General features: G+C 62.6%; 2 protein-coding genes and 1 long non-coding RNA gene across 3 annotated transcripts; 2 read left to right on the top strand and 1 right to left on the bottom strand.

The window, feature by feature from the left end:
• Positions 1-32: 32 nt before the first annotated feature.
• On the top strand, positions 33-2,247 carry LOC139803395 (uncharacterized). The gene is made up of 3 exons (XR_011728999.1): positions 33-358; positions 448-732; positions 1,519-2,247. It is a non-coding gene; the product is annotated as an uncharacterized lncRNA (long non-coding RNA).
• A 2,891-nt stretch (positions 2,248-5,138) lies between these two features.
• Positions 5,139-6,381, bottom strand: PDRG1 (p53 and DNA damage regulated 1). The gene is made up of 5 exons (XM_071759898.1): positions 6,205-6,381; positions 6,041-6,116; positions 5,883-5,957; positions 5,657-5,737; positions 5,139-5,404 (listed from the first exon to the last, which is right to left on the bottom strand). Exons 1-5 carry the CDS (start codon positions 6,286-6,288, stop codon positions 5,322-5,324), a joined length of 399 nt encoding a protein of 132 aa, XP_071615999.1. The 5' UTR covers positions 6,289-6,381; the 3' UTR covers positions 5,139-5,321.
• A 2,906-nt stretch (positions 6,382-9,287) lies between these two features.
• Positions 9,288-15,407, top strand: XKR7 (XK related 7). The gene is made up of 3 exons (XM_071759793.1): positions 9,288-9,884; positions 13,823-14,022; positions 14,123-15,407. The coding sequence occupies exons 1-3, from the start codon at positions 9,418-9,420 to the stop codon at positions 15,073-15,075; spliced, it is 1,620 nt and encodes a 539-aa protein (XP_071615894.1). The 5' UTR covers positions 9,288-9,417; the 3' UTR covers positions 15,076-15,407.
• The last annotated feature ends 2,127 nt before the right edge of the window (positions 15,408-17,534 follow it).

The raw sequence follows: 17,534 nt of genomic DNA, 5'->3' as shown, positions 1-17,534 counted from the left end.
TGGGCGGGGCCATCGGGATGGGCGGGGTCAATGCGATGGGCGGGGCAACCCCCGCGCTTCCGGTCCCTCAGCGCCCCCTGTCGCCCAGCGCCGCGGTTGCCATGGCGACGGTCGCGGCCCGGTGGGCGCAGGCGCAGGCCCAGGCCCGGCCCGGTTTTTCTGTCCCAGCTGCCCCCTATAAAGGAGTTTGTTCCCTTGAAACCCCCCGAGTCGGGGCCGTTGTGTGGGGGGCTTTGCAGCAGCCATGTGCGTGTCTGTGGGAAGGTTTCTGTGCCCCAAACCTCCGGCCTGCCCCGTGCTCTGGGAATGGCTGCCCAGGGCTGTGCAACTGCTCTGCTACAGCTCCCTTCGTACACAGGTATAGAAAACTGACACTGAGCCTTTTGCTCCACAAAGAGAAAGCAGTTCTCGTTCTTAGCCCTATTTATTTATTTTTTCTCCTCAGAGCGTGTGGTGCAGTTGACCCCCAGAAACTTCTCAAGGGCAATCGAAGTGAGTGGGAAGGTTTGTTGTGCTATTTCCATCTACCCAGCTGAGTCAGAAGAGCTGCTTAGAGAAGAGTCTGAAGAGGTTTTGGAAGCAGTTAGGAAGAGAAGCCAGAAAGTTTGAGGTGACAAAGTGTGCCTTTAGTCCAAAGACCTTGGGAATGTCTCCAGAGCCGTGTTTGTTTGTGGAAGAATTTTACAAGAATTCTGGCACAGCTTGGATTTTCAAAATTGGATTTTGAGACTGGTAAGTCTGTGCTCTCCCAAGGAAAGGGAGGCAGAGATGAAGAGATTCCTTCATTCTGTGGAGGGAAAGGAAAATATAGGGGAAATCCACAGGAAGAGTGGGGCAGAGCGAGGGGGCTGGGGGTAGCCACGCTCCTGGCCACTTCCCTGGTCAACACTGGCAACCAAACCACTTCTTGTTTTTATACTGAGCAAACGGGGTTTGTCAGCAGCTGGAAAACAGCTCAGGTTGTTTGCAGAGCCAAAGTTAACTCAGTGGTGAAGGTATAAAGTGCAGAGTTCTGGTGTGGTGGAACAGGATGTGCTCCCAGGGTTCTCACGGGGGGGTTATGGCCAAGTTCATGCTCTGAAGTGCCAGGGGCTGGGGGGGTGGGGAGGGGCCTAAGGGGGCTTCTGGTGCAGCAGCTTTCCAGGGCAACCCCTAAAGATGGGGCCATAGAAAAATCTGTGTGGTTTTAGGGAAATCCCACTGCCAGCTGGTGCAAGTCCAGCCAACTTCCTGAGGGGATTTCCCCCCTGAGAATGCAAAGAGATTCCAGGAGGCTCCCTGAGCAGCCTGCAGTGCAGCTTGGGGGGCATTTTATTGGCATGAACTTCTCTGTGCCCTGCAGTAGAGACCTGAGGTCAGCCTCAGGCTCTGAATCACGTTTGTCCCCCCAAGCTCCTGGCAACTCGCTGCTGAATGCAGCAACTTCCACTCCAGGCAGCGTCTTGGGGACTAAAAAAAACAAACCAGAAAAAAAAAAAAGAAACTAAACCCCAAGCCAAACACCCTGTGTTCCTGTAGGAGTGACACCCCCCGGGGTGACGCTGGAGCCGCCTCTGCCTCCTGCTCCCAGCCCCGGGCTGGGGAATTGAGGCTGCTCCCATCTGTGAGCTGCGGGTGAGCAGCCCGGGGAAGAGCTGGGGGGAGGATTTACCCCCCCCGCAGAGCCCTGGGTAAGGACAGGCTTGTGCGGAGTGGCTGGGAGGTAATTATGCAAACTAACACGGGAATTACAGCCAGGAGGGTATCAGTTAGTGATTATCTCCCTCCACGAACGAACGTGTTAATTGGCAGCAGAGAAGCCTGGTATTAAGCTGATTTGATGCCTACAGCCTCAATTAACGTGGTAAATAACCAGAAGACAGTAAACAAGGCTCTAAGAACAGCCTGTGATTACTGAGATTAAACCAACTTCAGCGAAGTAGCTTGTGGCTGACCTCAGAATTCAGAGGAGTGTAAAAAAAATGGGTGTTGCTCCTCCTGGCTGAGCCCAGGAGCAGCCCCGTGCTGTGATGGGGTTGGGAAGGTGCTCAGAGGAGCTTGGACCTTCCAGGGAAGGGGCCCTGAGGAGCTGCCACCCCATGGACCAGCCTGGAAGTCTCCAAGATTGTCCTGCTCTTGCTTGTCATGGTTCTCTGACACCTTTTATGACTCTCCTGGTTAATTAAGTTCTTCTGTAGCATACACAGATTTAAAATGTGACTGAACAAATTCCCAACAACATATGTTGTGTTACTTGTGTGTCTGGAAGCATGTGAGTGTTTGTTTATTTGGTGCTGTGGCACTTCCCTGCTGGCTGCTGCTCTGCCCTCCCCTCCAGGACAAGAGTGGGAGCACTCTGTGCACTTTAGAGGTGGTGCTGGAGCCTCTTCACCCCGTGAGCTTGCAGACAAAGAGGTGATGAATCAGGTCACTGGGGGAGAGCAGGAAATGCCACATCCTGCTCTTCCAGCTGGGAGCTGGCAGGTCAGGAGGTGAAGGAATGGTGCTGTGCCAAAACCTGAAGGAAATCGTTGGCTGAAGAAGGGGAGAACAACTCTGTCTTCTCACCCTTATTACCCCTCACCTTGTGCTGCTGACTTGCTGTGTCCTCTGCCTCTCTGGTGCAAAGCTCCTTCCCATGGCTCTTCCCATGGCTCAGACTCCTCCAGACACCTACAGGACTTGGCTCTCCTGCCACAGACCCCCCAGCTCTCTCTTGTATTTTTTTTTATTGGAACACTGGTGTCACCAGATCACTGTCAGTGTCCCAGTGAACACTGGGAACACTGGGAGGCTCCTCCTGCCACACCTCCAGGGGGTGCCAGGGCAGGGTGAGCCATGCCAGAGGAGTTTGGTTTCCTGCCTGCCACACTTGCTGCTGGATCGAGCTGCAGAGCTTTCCTGGGAATAACACATCTTCCCAAAGGCATCCCACCTCTGTTGGATGGAGAATCCATCCCATCCCACCTCTGTTGGATGGAGAATCCCTCCCTGCTCTCCGTGTGAGTGCAGCAGAGTTTGTTCTTGCTCAGAATGATCAAAAAGCCCTCCCAGAGCCCCCAGGGACAGCCCTGGGTGGCAGAGCTGAGGTTTGGAGCTGTGCTGATGTCAGGAGCTCCCTGCCAGCCCTCAGACATGGTGCTGCCTCTCACCAGTCACTCATTTCCCACCTACTACCCTTGATTACTTCTGATTTATTTGTTTTGCTGCAGTTTTTAGTAAGGTTTCATCCTGTGGGCTTGGATTAAGCTCGGGTGCCTGTGATCACAGGGAGGACAGATAATTATTGGCTCCAGGGCAGAAGAGGAGAGCTTGGTATGTGAAGTCCTGATTTGTTCAGTGTCTGTCTTTGATCTCCTCACCACTCCTGATGTTCTGGTCACAACTGGCAGCTCTGGGGCCTCACCAGTGCACACAGCTGTCACTGGGAAGCTTCCCCTTTCACGAGGGGGCAGCTGAGAGAAAGAGGGGACTGCAGAGGAGCTGAGGGTATTTAAACCAAAACAACAAAACCCTTTTGAGTCTGGGTTATCATTACTCCTTTTTAAATCCAGCTTTCCTCACTGGTTAAGTGAAAAATTCATAACATTGAAGTTTGGGTGAAATCCTCAGAAATTTACACACACAGCCCAAGTGCTGCAGGAACCCCAGAGCACAACTGGCTTATTGCAGGAGCAGCCAATGGGACTTCAGAAAGGAGACACAAACAGGACTATTGTCCTCTCAGCCTTCATCATGGAAAGCAGAAGCAGCACCACAGGGAAGGAAATTTCCCTTGGAGATGATTCATGCTGACAGTGCTCTCCTACCAAGTGTTTCCTCTCATGTTTTATTTTTTTTCCCCCCTGAGTAGGTGAGGTACCTGTTAGAGCCCTGTGTCCTGTCAGCTTCAGTGTCTCAGGTGCTGCTGGGGACAGTGTTAGATCCCTGAGCACAGAACAGGTCCTGGGGCTCTCTGATTCTCTCCATCTGCTGTTCCTGCACATCAGTGGGATCACAGAATCAGGACTGAGAGTAACTTCAGCTGGTCAGGAGAGGAATGAAGCAGAGGGAAAGCTCTGGATGTCATCAGGGCACTGAGTGCTGCTGAGCCCTCCTGTGCCAGGAAACTGCTCCTGGGAGGTGTCCCCTCCCAGCACTGAACAGGGGTTAATTCTCATTCTGTGAACTCTCCTCAGGCTGTTCTGCTGCAGCTGGACTGTGGGTTCCCCTTGGCTGGCTTTCTGGAAGCCAGAGGGAGTTGGTTTTTGGTTTTTTTTTTTTTCCTCTGGTGCCACTGAGAGCAGGAATAGAAACGTTGCAATCAGCTCAGAATGTTCTTTGGCTCAGTGCATGGGAAAGAGATTTAGGGCTGGATCTCCTGTTGCCTCATGCTTACTCCTGCCTGTGTGCATGGGGATGGTGTCGTGGGGAGGAAAACCATGGCAAATCTGCCTGTTTCTGCCTAATTACTGCTGTACCCCCTCAGCTGGGGGACTCTGTGTCATCTGCTGGAAGGCACAGAGGAGAGGGAGATGTTTATTCCCCTCTAAGGGGTTTTACAGGAATGTTTGGAATGGTTCTCTGCTTCCATGCCTTTCTTGGCAACTGCTCCAGACATTCCCTGTACACAGAAATGAGTCAGTCTCAGTTCAGTGGCAGTTATGATGAGTTTAAAAAAAAACCCAACACTATTTTTATGGTCTTAACCCAATTGTGCTGGGGGAGCAGGTGCAGACAAGGGAGGGCTGTGCAGAAGATGGTGAGTGTTCAAGCCTCTGAAGAACTCCTCACTGGTTCCATCACCCCTGCACTACAGGACAGGCCTGGCCCCTGCTCCTGCTCAGCCCTCTTCAGGCAGCTTGCTGAAAATGCACGTTTTCCCCTCTCATCTCCCTTTGGAACCCTCAGTTCTGTGCTTCTCATTTCTCCTCCACACAACCCCACAGCAGAAACGTTTCCCAAGGAGACAAAAAGGACACTGCCTGCCCCTGCCCCCTCCTACACATCTGGGAGGAGATTCCTGACGTGCTTCAGCTCTAAACTTGCCTTTGTTTAACACCACACAACTTCTCTGTGCTCTGGATTCCCCCTCCCACTCCCCTTCCCAGCAGGACAAGGAGCTGTCCCTGAAGCTCACACAACCCCCCCAGGAACACACACACACGTGGAGCTGGGAATGCAGCTGCTCTGGTTTTAATAACCCCATTTGCAGCCTGCCCACGGACACCCACACCATCCCTGGGCCCCAGCACTGGGTTTGTGATCCAAGGAAGCTGCAGCATCAGAGCTGAGGAGCCAAACACTTCCCAGGGAGCTCCCCCGGGGGCTGTGGGGGTGACAGTCCCTGCACCTCTGCCACCTCAGCCCTGCAGGATGCGATTGATGAGCTTCATTTCCTCAGAGCTCATGGGGTTCAGGTGAAACCCCTTCAGCTCGGGTTTACCTGAGAGAACACACAGAAAAAAAAAAAAGAAAAATCAGGAATTTGCTACAAAGCCAGTGGAGCCAACCCCAGAGGGGCTGCAAGGAGGGCAGGGACACCCCTGGGAGCTGCCGTGGCGTGGGGTCTGCTCAGGGTGACAGCTCCAGGAGGGGCCTGGGGAGCCCCAGGAACAGGGCTCAGGGACGTGCAGAGCTCGGGAGCTTCGGGATCCCCCCAGGTGCTCCCAGAAGGTTCTGGAATGGGAACGTTCACCTTGAGCCTCGTAGAGGCGATTGACCTTCACCCGCAGCTCCTTCCGCAGGCTGCTGATCTCCTCATCCAGGTGTTCCTGGTCTGAAAGAGGAGTGAGGGGACAGAGGGACCCTCAGGGCTTCCCCCGGGGTGCTTCGTGCCTGAGCCCGCTCCACCGGGCTCTGCCCGCGGGACATTCTGGGCGGTTTTATTTCCCCAGACTCCTTTTCCCTGCTCTCTGCCTCACCCTGCCGCAGCATCTCCCGGGTCTGGGCCTTGGGCAGCTGGATGAACATGTCCCCGAAGCAGACCATGGCCTGGCCTGGGGAGGAAGAAAGAGAGGAAAAGGTTTTACCGGGGGCTCCCGGTCCCTCCGGGGATTGGACGGGCGGGACCGGGCCTCACCCTCGGGCTCCGGATCTTTCTGCAGCGCCCGCAGGGCCTCGCGGTTCCGGTTCCGTTTCATATCCAACTCCACGATCTGCGGCGGGAGAAAAGCAGCCGGAGCTGGGGGATACCGGCGGGGCAGGGGACGCCCGCCGGGACTACCGGGTCGGACCGGGCCGTACCTGCTGCCGCGCCGCCAGCACGTCCTCGGCCAGCTCTTCCACCTCGGCCAGGTACCGCAGCACGAACGCGGGGTCCCGCGCCATGGCGCTGCCGGGGCTGCGCCGCCCGGACCGCTCCGGTACCGCCCCCCGGTCCGTTCCGGGTCCGTCTCGGTTCCGCTCCGGGTGGGTGGCGGAGCCGCGCGTGCGGGTTCCGCGGCGGGAGGGCCCGGCTGGCAGCGCCCCCTGGCGGCCGTAATGGGCACTGCCCGAGGCTCCACCGAGAGGTTCGGGGACCCCGGGAGGTTCCGGGACCCCCGGGAGGTTCGGGGACCCGCGGCCACCGGCTGCCCCCCGGGCGGGGAGGTTCCCCGGGAGGGGACGGGATCGGGGGGGCGGAGCGGGGCCCTGGCTCTTCGCCCGTGAGGAGGGGACCCTGCCCGGGGCCGGGGGGTAACGGGGGGTGCGGGTTTCCGTGTCCCGTGTTCCTGGGGTGCTGCTCCGCTGCCCGGGTCCCGGCTGTGAGCTACCGGGCTCGTTTCCCTTCAGCCCCGGCACCGTGCGGGTGTCGGTCCCGCTCCTGGTCCTGGGTGGTACCGAGGGGTCTGGGGGCTGCGCCCTGGGGCTGCCCGGGAAGCGCTGTGGGACCCTGAGCACGGCACAGCTGGGACCTCCGGCTGGTGCTGCCGGGCCCCCGCCGTGGCAGAGCTGCCACCACTGTCCCTGCAGCAGTGTCCGGAGGGGGAACTGTCCCCTTGGCTCGTGCCCCTCGTGGGACTCACCTCGGTGACCCCCAGCACCTCCGGGCTACTGGAAATGGGGAGGTGGCTGTACTGGGACCACAGGGGACAGGGCTGGGTGGAGTGAGGCAGTGGCTGGCTGGTGCTCACCACACTTCCCTGGGCAAATAATCCTTTAAGAGAGATTACCCGGGCGGGCAGATTACTGGCCCTAATCCCATAAAGTCATTTGTTCCAGTTAACTGGGGAGAGCCCCCCCAGCTGCAGCAGCCTGTGCTGGGACCAGGCAGGTTCCAGGGCACGGGCACTGCTGCTCCCAGGGACCCACACACGGGATGGATTCTTTGCTGCCTCCACCAAAAGGGGCAGAGGGACTGTGGGGGTGAGGCCAACACTGGGAAATGCTCCTTTAATGGTGGGGGCAGCTGGCTGGAGATCCACAGGCTGGGCTGGGGGCAGCTGCTTCCCATCCACCACCTCAGGATGTCCCATCTGCAGCAGGACACGGACACCTGGGTTGGCTGCGGAGCAGGATGCGGGACAAGGGAGGGGAGATGGGATGCAGGGTGTGGGCCGGGGGTCTCCGTCTCCCCTGCAGCCTCCGCTGTGCAGTGCTCGGGTTCTGCTCTCTGCCAGGCACCGTGGCAACATTTGATCTGTGTTGCTTTGATGGGATGAGAAGGGAAGAGGCCCAGATTCCCATGGAGCATTTTTATGCCCCCCCTGGGCACTGGCCAAGGGCTGCTCTGCTCTGCTGTGTGCTTTGTTGTGGAAAGAGCAGGGTTTGGGTTCAGCTTGTGCTTTTTTCTTCCTTGCAACACTTTTATATGTGCAGCTAGAAACCCTCCTGCCTGCCTGCTGGCAGCAGAATGAGAAGGCCTCAGGGAGGTTTATAGGGTGTTTTATTCTCTCATTTTTCCCTGTGGCTGCTGGGCCCTGTTATTAAGATAAATCAGATGTCAAACCTTGGTCCTCATGATCTCGGGCTGTGGATGTTCAGCTCTGCTTTCACAAGGGGTGTTTCAGGGGCTGGGGAGGAAGGTGAATCCATCTCTCCTGGGTCCCCAGGTGCCCTCTCCCTGGTGCTGTGCCCACCTTCCTGGTGGCACTGGCTCTGCTCCATTGTCCAGCCAGGACAGAGACTTTCCAGGGACTGAGCCCAAACGGGACCGGACTGGCCAGGCCTTGGTGGGGGCTCTGGACTGTGTTGCCCACCCTCCCCAGGGGCCCAGTGGTGGATGAAAGGCTCCTTTCTTCGGGCTCTGGGATGCTGGGAGCATCCCCTCCCCCAGGCAGGCTTTTGTCGAGGGGATCTGTCAGGAGCATCTCAAGGTTAGGTGTTTAAGTCACATTACCCATGCTAATAGATGCAGCACTGGGAGAGCCTCTCCGAGGGCCTGACTGCTCCCTTGTGCTGACTAACACCTTCCCAACCCCCCTGCTTTCTTCCCTCAGTTTTCAGCACCAGGGTCCCAGACTCTACCCGGGTTTGCTGGGATCCCCCTTGGCTGCTCTGCAGGGCAGGGGGGCTGAGCCAGAGCCCATCCCTTGGGGCTGGAGCTGGAGCTGGAGCTGGGCCCTTTGCCATCGCCTTCCCTAGGGACAGGCTGCAAAGGAGCAAAACTCCTTTTCCCTCCCAGCAGTGCCGGGGATGCTGCTGCTCCTCGTGCCAGCCCGTGTCCCACGGGGGTCCCAGCCCTGGCACTGCCAGCCCAGCTCTGCCCAACACGCTGCATCCCTCCTCTGAGGGGAGATGGTGGCACAGAGCCGAGGAGCAGGGCAGCCCCTGGGCTCACAGGGACCCAAACCCCTGGGCCCCGGGTCTCACCCAGCTCCTCGGGCACTCCCCCAAAGCTGGGGCTCTCTCCCCAGAGCGGGGCTCAGCAGGTCCCAGCAGGACCCCCCTGGTCTGTGTCCCTGCCCATGGGGATGCAAAGGGAGCTGCAGCAGCAGCAGCTCCGTCCTCCAGGCCTGGCAGGGGCTGACACCCCCTGAGCAGCTCTGGGCAGGGCCCATGAGGAGCAGGGCAGATTCGGGGCTGGCGGAGCCCAAGGCCGCTCAGCAGCTGCTCAGGGAGCTCCGGTCCTTGAGCTGCGTGGGGACCGGGACAGGAGGCACAGGGAGGGGACTCGGTGTCCTTTTGCCGGCGGGGAGCCCGGGACCGGCTCTGGGGGGACCCGGCTGCCCTTCCCGGGGGGGAGCGGGGAGGAGCCCACCGGCACCGGGCGCTCCCCCGGGACCCCGCGGCGGCGGCTGGGGGGCGACCGCCCTTTCCGGAGGGGGAGCGGCGGGGGCGGGGCGGGGGCTCCCGGGGCCGGGCCGGCGGGGCGGGGGTCTCTCGGCGGGGCCGGTCCGGTCCGGTCCGGTCCGGGGCGGGCGGCGGGCGCGGGGCGAGGCCGGCGGGGGCGGGCGCTGCCGGGGCGGGCTCGGCGGCGCCGTCCTCCCTCCGGAAGTCTCTCCCGCTCCCTCCTTTCTCCTCCTCTCCCCCGACAACATGGCCGCGAAGTCGGACGGCGGCGGCGGCCCGGCCGTGCTGCTGGAGAGCCCGGAGGGCGACGGCGGGAGGCGGGGGGACGGCGCGATCCCCCCGGCGCGGCGGTACCGGCTGCGGGACGGCTGCTGGGTGCTCTGCGCCCTCCTGGTTTGTTTCGCGGACGGCGCCTCGGACCTGTGGCTGGCGGCCCACTACTACGTGCGGGGGCAGCGGTGGTGGTTCGGGCTGACGCTGCTCTTCGTGCTGCTGCCCTCGCTGGTGGTGCAGATGCTCAGCTTCAGGTGGTTCGTCTACGACTTCAGCGCCGTCAGCACCAAGGACAGCGCCGGTACCACCAAGGACAGCGCCGGCACCACCGCGGACACCGCCCGCGGCACCAGGGACAGCGGGGCCCGGGGCTGCTGCCGGCTCTGCGTCTGGCTGCTGCAGGGCCTGATCCACCTCCTGCAGCTGGGGCAGGTCTGGAGGTACGGGGGAAGGGGGGCAGAGGGTGGGGACGGGGCTGCTGCAGGGCCTGATCCACCTCCTGCAGCTGGGGCAGGACTGGAGGTACGGGAGAACGGGGGTATGGGATGCAAGGGGGTCATGGAGCCAGGCGAGGGCTGTGGGAGGGGCAGGGTGCAGCAGGGATGTGGATGGGGATAAGGGGGTGCAGTATATAGGGCACAGGTGAGGATGGCTGGATATAGGGGAGTGGGTGTGGATGGTGAGGAGGGCACAGGGACAAATCCCTCTGCAGCCTCGAGCAGGTGGGGACCATGGAGGGAGCTCCCATCAGAACCCAAATGAGGTTGCGGGTGGGTGTGGGCAGGAGCTGTGGGTGCAGGCAGGAGCTGTGGGTGTGGGCAGGAGCTGGCATGAGGAGCTCACAGTCTGACTGGGTGGCACAGACCTGCTGTCCCCATGGCCAGGCGGTGCTGGGTCTGCTGGGGATCCTGTCCAGCAATAGCAGAGAGGTCCTGGGGGGCAAGGAGTCCTTCTGCTGGGCACCCAACACCTCAGCCTCAGAGGTCCCTCCCAGGTCCCTCCCTCCCCATATCCCAGCTCAGAGCTCACAATCATATGTGGGGTCACAGAGATGCTCTGTGTCCCCAGCCTGGCCTGGCTGTGTCCCCTGGCCTGGTCAGGCAGGGTGAGTGCAGGCAGGGTGAGTGCAGCCTGGAAGGCTCGGGCAGGCTCCAGGCCCTTCCCCTGTGTCTCTGCAAACGTTCCAAAGCAGGAGCTGACAGTTTATTGGCACTGTCCCCCCTGGTGCCACGGAGCCAGCCCTGCTCCCTCCCGGATCTGCTGAGCTCCATCCTCGGGATGGCTCTGGCACTGAGCTGCTGCCCGGGGAGGTTGGTGCTGGGAGGGGAGTGGAGACAATGGCAAATTCCCGGAACAAGGCTGGGAGCAGGCAGCGCTCCCGGCTCGGGTTTCCGTCCTGTTTCCCACAGCAGCTCCTCCACTCCCCGTTCTTGTCTGCATGGGTTTCTTCGTCTGCTGCTCTTCCTGTGATGCTCCTGGGGTGCTCTAACTTTGCTTCAGGGGAAGCACGCACCGTGCTAGAGGTGTCCCTAGCTGGATGATTTTAAGGTCCCATCCAACCCAAATCGGTTCGTGATTCCCCTCCGTAGCACAGCCCCTGCAGGCCCCTCCCTGATCCCCCCTCCATCCTCAGGCTGCAGAGTGGGTGCCAACCTTACCCTCCTGTGCTGGAGGAGCTGGTGAGGGACAGGATGGGAGCCCTGTGGCTGCTCGGCCTCCCTGCAGGCAGCCGTGGCCCCGGTGCCCCCGGGCAGTGGCCTGAGCCAGGCCCAGGCTGTGTCAGGGGCTTTGCTCCCGGGGTGTCACTGTGCTCTCCTGATCTGCTGTGCCAAAGAGGCTCTTAAGCCAATTAAAGCAGGAACTCTCAGCACTCACCCTCCAGGACATGTTGGTCTGAAGCTGCAGCTGAGGCTCTTTCTAATCTCAGGATTTGGGATTAGCCCTGGTGACCAGTTAAATGCAGTTTGCTAAACCCATTAGTGAGGTTGGATCCGGTGCAGGTGGATGTGGCAGTTAAAGAAACGTGGAATAAATGTTCATGGGAAGAGCAGGCTGTTCCCCAGCCAGGAAAACATCCCCTTCCTCCACGATTTACCCCACTCCTCCCCTCCTGGGCCACCTGCACGTCCATGGCTGCACAGCCCATGCTGGGACATAGCCTCCAGCCCCTGCAGCTGCTTCCCAAGGTAGCTCTGAGCAACAGCTCTGAGATCAGCCCGAAGTGAAGCTGCTGCCAGGAGCTGCTGTCAGTTGTCACCAGCGTGCTGCTGTCACACAGCTGCTCTGGCAGGGGTGTTCTCTGGAGATGGTGTTGGTTGCAGGGACCGTGTGCTGGTGTAAGCTCCAGCCACTGCTGTTTGGAGGGGTTTGCCACTCAGGAATTGTTTTCCACGCTGCTTTCTCACCAAAGAAATGCCAGAGAAGGGGACACAGTGCAGGCCACGCCTGCCTCCCACCCGGTGTCCCCTGCCACTCCCTGGGTGCCTGGTGTGTCCCTGCAGGTCCCGTTGTGCTGGGGACAGCTTGTCCCTGCCTCAGGGCCACAGGACCCAGCACACGGTGCTCCACATCGCTCCCTCTTCAACCAGGGGGTCCCTTGTCCTCATCCACCTGAGGCCCTTGGTGGATTTGATTGTAACCAGGTCTGAGCTTTTCTCCTCTTGCTTCTTTCTTTCCAACACTTGAAAGGCAGAACCAGTATCTGGGAGCTGAGGGCAAACGGTGCCACTGGTGGCAGACCCAGTCGTGGTGGGACTCCCACCCAGCACCCACCCAAGCCCACCCCTGCCCTCCCGTTGCGGGGGTTTTCTTGCATCTCTCGTTGCAATACAAAGGAGAGAGCAATTACCTCGGAGAGCTCTCACTGTCGGTTTCTGCCTCATCATCGGGATTCTTTTGAAAATTAAATTATTTTTTTTCCAGTGATTGATTCAGTGCTGGCCGCACACGCTGGGCCGGGGAGCGCTCGCCGTGCGGTGTCAGTGCTGGGATGGTTCTCTGGGCTGAAACACCTCGGGGGGATCACACACAAACAAATCCCAACCAGCGTTTCATCCCGGCGAGTTGATGGGAGCTGAAACCTCATTTAATGAGATCTACGGAGCTGAGGGGGAGACAGGAGAGTACCTGAGCCCCGCCGAGAGCCGGAGGAGGCCACGGGTCACTCGTGGAGTGGTTGAGGAGCTGGGGACAGCTCCTGGGGCAGCTCCTGGCTGTGCCGTGGGGACGGTGGGATCGTGGTGCTGATGGGGCCCGCTAGTGGGGCTGACTGTGGGGAGAGGCTGAGGTCACCGTTGCCTGGGTCTTGCTTGCACGTGGGTGCCCTGGGGCCAGCCATGAAGTGTCCTGGGCTCTGCGTTGCCTCTCTGGTCGCCTTTCCCCCGTGATGTGCCCTCCATCCCCAGGATGTCCCCCGGTTTGCACCCTCCTGGCTCAGCGGTTCTGTCCCCAGGTCCGGCAGGGACAGGAGCAGTGGCTGGTGGGGAGAGGAGCCGGGGGACACCAACTGCGGTGGTGTGGTGCCTGGCAGTGCTTCCCAGAGCTGGCGGAGAGGCCGTGGCTCTGCCTGAGGATTCGGCTCGACTGCTGGAGGCTCTGTGGCCCCCACCCTCCCTCTTCATCCTCCTCCATCCCTCCGGGGCACTCCCGGCCCATCTGGCCCCGCGTCCCCTCCGCGGTGCCCGGATCTGGCCCCGTGCTGCAGGGAGGGGTCCCCGGTGCCGGTGACTCAGCCGGCGTGTGTGGCAGTGCCACTCACACCTCGGCTGACCCCCGGCCCAGGACCAGATGGCCGAGGCCGCTGTGTGCTCCAGCAGCTCTGCCAAGAGCCGGGGCAGCGCCGGCACCAGCGCCTGGGTGCTCCCTGCAGCCCCGCGGCACGACCAGCTGGTGCCTCGGTGCGGGCAGGGGGAGGAGGGTGGGCTCCGTGCCAGGGACAGAAATAGCCCCTTGGAGCTGGACGTGGAGCTGGGTGGGGGCCAGGGCACCCCAAAGCCATGGGTGGCCACAGAGCGGGGCTGCGGGGGGATCCCAGACCCTGTAAGGGGGGCACAGGGGCAGCACTGAGGGTGGAAGGGTGGGGTGACTGCTGGGTGGGCACTGTGATGGGGGTGGGCACCGTGATGCTGGAGGGGCCCTGGGGCAGGGGGGAGCTGGGCTGCCTTTGCCCAAGCTGCCCCTTCCCTCGTGGCCACGGGGTGGGACAGGGATGTGCTCAGCATCGCCACTGCCCTCTGGCACCCGCTCCCCCCCCGGCTTGGGGGGCATTTCTGTGGTCCCCAAAGGAGGGAAAGCATCGGATGGATGGGGCTGGCAGTGGTGACGGGGCAGGGGGAGAGGAGCTGGGGGGGCCCCTCTGACCCTCCCACCCCCCTCCCAGGTACCTCCGGGCACTGTACCTGGGGCTGCAGAGCCGCTGGCAGGCCGAGCATCGCCGCCGCCACTTCTACTGGCGGATGATGTTTGAGAGCGCAGACATCAGCATGCTGAGGCTGCTGGAGACCTTCCTGAAGAGCGCGCCCCAGCTGGTGCTGCAGCTCAGCATCATGGTGCAGCAGAACAGCATCGAGCCGCTGCAGGGTAAGGGATGGGGTGCCCCTGGCAGGGCCCCGGGGGGAAGTCGGGGGGGGCCCTGTCCCGGCACGAGCTCTGATTGCCCCTCCCTGCTCTGCGCCCTCAGGGCTCTCGGCCTCAGCCTCGCTGGTCTCCCTGGCGTGGATGATCGCCTCCTACCAGAAGGTGCTGCGGGACTCTCGGGAGGACAAGATGCCCATGTCCTACAAGGGGGCCGTGGTGCAGATCCTGTGGCACCTCTTCACCATCGCCGCCCGCGCCATCGCCTTCGCCCTCTTCGCCTCCGTGTTCCAGCTCTACTTCGGCATCTTCATCGTCACCCACTGGTGCATCATGACCTTCTGGATCATCCAGGGAGAGACGGACTTCTGCATGTCCAAGTGGGAGGAGATCATCTACAACATGGTGGTGGGCATCATCTACATCTTCTGCTGGTTCAACGTCAAGGAGGGACGGAGCCGCTACCGCATGGGCATCTACTACGTCATCACGCTCTCGGAGAACGCCGCCCTCACCGTCCTCTGGTTCCTCTACTACGACCGCAAGACCACCTCCGACTTCGACGCCTTAATCCTCGTCTGCGTGGTCAGCTCCAGCTTCGCCCTCGGCATCTTCTTCATGTTCATCTACTACTGCCTCTTGCACCCCAACGGCCCCGTGTTCGGCTCCCAGACCGGGGGCTGCATTTTCCGCCAGCCCCCGGCTCCTCCCCCGGGGTCCCCCGTGGACGCCGTCACCAGCCCCCCCCGCTCTCTGCCGCGGACTACAGGGGGGGAGCGGGACGGGGGCGGGGGGGAGCGGGACAGCTGCGTCCCCGTCTTCCAGGTGCGGCCCTGCGCCCCGCCGGCGCCGGCCGCCCGCACCCCGCGGACCGAGGGCCCCGTGATCCGGATTGACCTCCCCAGGAAGAAGTACCCGGCCTGGGACGCCCACTTCATCGACCGGCGCCTGAGGAAAACCATCCTGGCGCTGGAGTACGCCTCCCCCACCACCCCCCGCCTGCAGTACCGCACCCCCGGCGCCCCCCACGAGGTGCTGGAGTACGAGACCACCGTGTAAGGGGGTGTGGGTGGGTGGGGGTCGTGGCGGGGGCCTCCCGGCGCCATCCCGGTGCCATCCCGGCGCCGTCCCGGCGCCATCCCGGTGCCACCCCGCGGCTTCGCAGCCATTTGCCTTTCTGTTGGGTTTGCCGGTGCCGCCACGCCAAGTGCCCCGCGGGGGGGCCCAGGGAGGTCTCTTGGTGCTATCCCCCCTCCCACACCACCCGCCCACAGCCAAGATCCCCCCCATCCCACCCCCCAGCAGCCGCCCCAACCCCTCCGTGGCTCCTCCTTGCCAAAATACCTCACCGGTGCCTGAGCCCCAGGCGGTGGGTGCTGCGGCCCCCGGTGCTCAGCGGGGACAGGAGGGGGGCCGGGGGGGTGGCAGGGGGCATGGCCCAGGTGGGCAGCACGGGGTGCCGGGGCTGCCCTGTGCCTGTAGGGCTGGAGCACAGTGACTCCGGGGGTCCTGTCACCCCTGTCACCCCCAGGGAGCTGGGGCAGGGCACAGGCAGGGTCTGGACAGCCCTCCCCATGTCTCCTGCCCCACAGTGCCAGCCAGGGGGCAACTCTGTCACCTCCATCCTTGTTCCCCCTGGCTCGGGTCCCAGCCGTGCCCCCACCCCACGGGACCCCACTGCCCTGCAGGGTGCAGACCCTCGCCCAGGGAGCCCCGACCCCCTCATCCCCACACCCACGGGAACCCCTTCATCTCATTGGGTTTGTTTCCACCTGAAAGGTGACATTTTTTGTGACATTTTCTACCTCCGTTGAGGCTAAGGGGGGAAGGGGGGGCGGCGGGAGGGTACAAGCCCCGGCTGGCACGGCTGCGGGGGGGCGGTGCGGGGCTTCCGGCATTCCCGGGGCTCCCCGAAGAGGGATTCACCCCCCAGCAGGTTCCCCCTCCCGGGTTTGGCTTTGCTTCCAACCCGGGGGGGTTTCCATCCATCCCCCATCGGCATCAGCTCCCTCCACGTCTACAGTGAGCGGGGACCCTGCCTGTCCCTCTGTCCCTGTCCCTCTGTCCCTGTCCCTCTGTCCCTGTCCCTCTGTCCCTGCCTGCCCAGAGCACTGGGGCTGCCCCGGGCTCCGGATTTGAATGTGTCCCCCAGTCCTGTCCGGATCCGCTGGCGAGTGTCCCACCCCCGCGAAGGGCTGTGCTGAATGTACCCCGTGCCCCCCCGGGGCCAGGCGTGTCTCAGGTGGGTCCGTGTGCGTGTCCGTGCGTGTGCGAGTTCATGCGTGTGCGTGTTTATGTGTGTGCCCGGGGGCTGGCGGGGGTTTGCAGGGCAGGGGGGGCTGTGAACCCCCTCTCCCCCCACACCCACGGCCCCTGTGCCTTCCCGCACCCCCCGCACCGGCCCGGCAGGGTCCCGCCTGCCCCGTGTCGCGGTGTCACCTCTGCCCTGTGACACTTCTCCACCAGGCACCGAGGCTCGGCCACGGGGAGGGCCGGGGTGACACGGTGCCCCTGGGGACCTCTCTGGCCGCCACCCCTGGTGTCCCCGAGGGTCGATGGCCGCCCCCGGCCCCGGTGGCCTCGCGTCGCTTTTGTTTCTCATTCTCCGTAGCTGCGGCCCGGGTGACAGCGGGCTGGGGCGGGGGGTCGCTGGGGTCACTGGTGCTAACTGGTGCTAACTGGAAGCCTCGGAAACTCTTTGAGAGGAGGGTGCAGAGCGCGGCTGGGGCCGAGCAGCGGGCCGGCTCCCCCGCGACCCCTCCCCTTCTTCAGCGCCGTTAACGGGCAGACACCGGCGGCGGGTGCTGAGCGGTGCCGAGCGGGGGGGCTCCTCTGGGAAGGGGCTGCTCTGGGCTGGGGGGGCTCTTTTCCTCAGGGAAGGTCGGGGCAGCGGCTGGGAGTGTCCGGGATGGGGTCGGGGTCGTCCTGGCAGGAGCCGAGAGGCTCACGGATCCTCATGGATCCGAGAAGCCACCGGGGATGGGTCACTCGAGGACCGGGAACCCGCCCCCAGCCTCGCTCCCGGTACCCCCGGGCCAGAGGGGAGCTGCTGGTCAGGGTGACCCGTACCCCCCCACCTCCATGCCCTTCACCCCCTGGGGACCCCCACGCGGGACAGAGGGCCACTTTTCTATGCACTCAAGCCACGGGTCCCTCAGCCCTGGGCTGCTCCGGGTCCGCGTCTCGGCAGCAGCTGGTGCTGCCCGGATCGGGGTGGGGGTCCGGTCTTGGGGGTCACAGGGCAGCCATGGGCTCCACGCCCGTCCCTGGGGACTCGGCCACCCCCCTGTGCCCCAGGGGAGGCCAAACCGGGGCCCCGGGGCCAGCAGCAGGGCCGGGATGGCAGCTCCTGCCCACCGGGACCCCGTGCCTCGTGCTGCGGGCCGGGGGCGGCTCCGGGGGGGTTCGAGCTTCCTCTGGGGCTGGGGGTCCTGGTGCCCGAGGGGTGTCACCCCCGGGGGTGGCAGCGGGGCCACCAGGGCTTCAAGGAGCGGGCAGAGGTTGGGTCGGGGCATCAG

The sequence above is a fragment of the Heliangelus exortis genome, chromosome 16 (assembly GCF_036169615.1).
Source record: "Heliangelus exortis chromosome 16, bHelExo1.hap1, whole genome shotgun sequence".
NCBI lineage: Eukaryota > Metazoa > Chordata > Aves > Apodiformes > Trochilidae > Heliangelus > Heliangelus exortis.
This window is presented reverse-complemented; position numbering and strand designations above follow the sequence as displayed.

What these genes read in the sequence shown, in the direction of transcription:
- XKR7 (XM_071759793.1), top strand. Translation starts at nt 9,418, where the DNA reads ATGGCCGCGAAGTCGGACGGCGGCGGCGGCCCGGCCGTGCTGCTGGAG. An exon ending in CAGCTGGGGCAGGTCTGGAG is followed by an intron (nt 9,885 to 13,822) that starts GTACGGGGGAAG and finishes CCCCCCTCCCAG; the next exon opens with GTACCTCCGGGCACTGTACC. An exon ending in CAGCATCGAGCCGCTGCAGG is followed by an intron (nt 14,023 to 14,122) that starts GTAAGGGATGGG and finishes CTGCGCCCTCAG; the next exon opens with GGCTCTCGGCCTCAGCCTCG.
- PDRG1 (XM_071759898.1), bottom strand. Translation starts at nt 6,288, where the DNA reads ATGGCGCGGGACCCCGCGTTCGTGCTGCGGTACCTGGCCGAGGTGGAA. An exon ending in TGCTGGCGGCGCGGCAGCAG is followed by an intron (nt 6,117 to 6,204) that starts GTACGGCCCGGT and finishes CTCCCGCCGCAG; the next exon opens with ATCGTGGAGTTGGATATGAA. An exon ending in CCGGGAGATGCTGCGGCAGG is followed by an intron (nt 5,738 to 5,882) that starts GTGAGGCAGAGA and finishes CTCCTCTTTCAG; the next exon opens with ACCAGGAACACCTGGATGAG.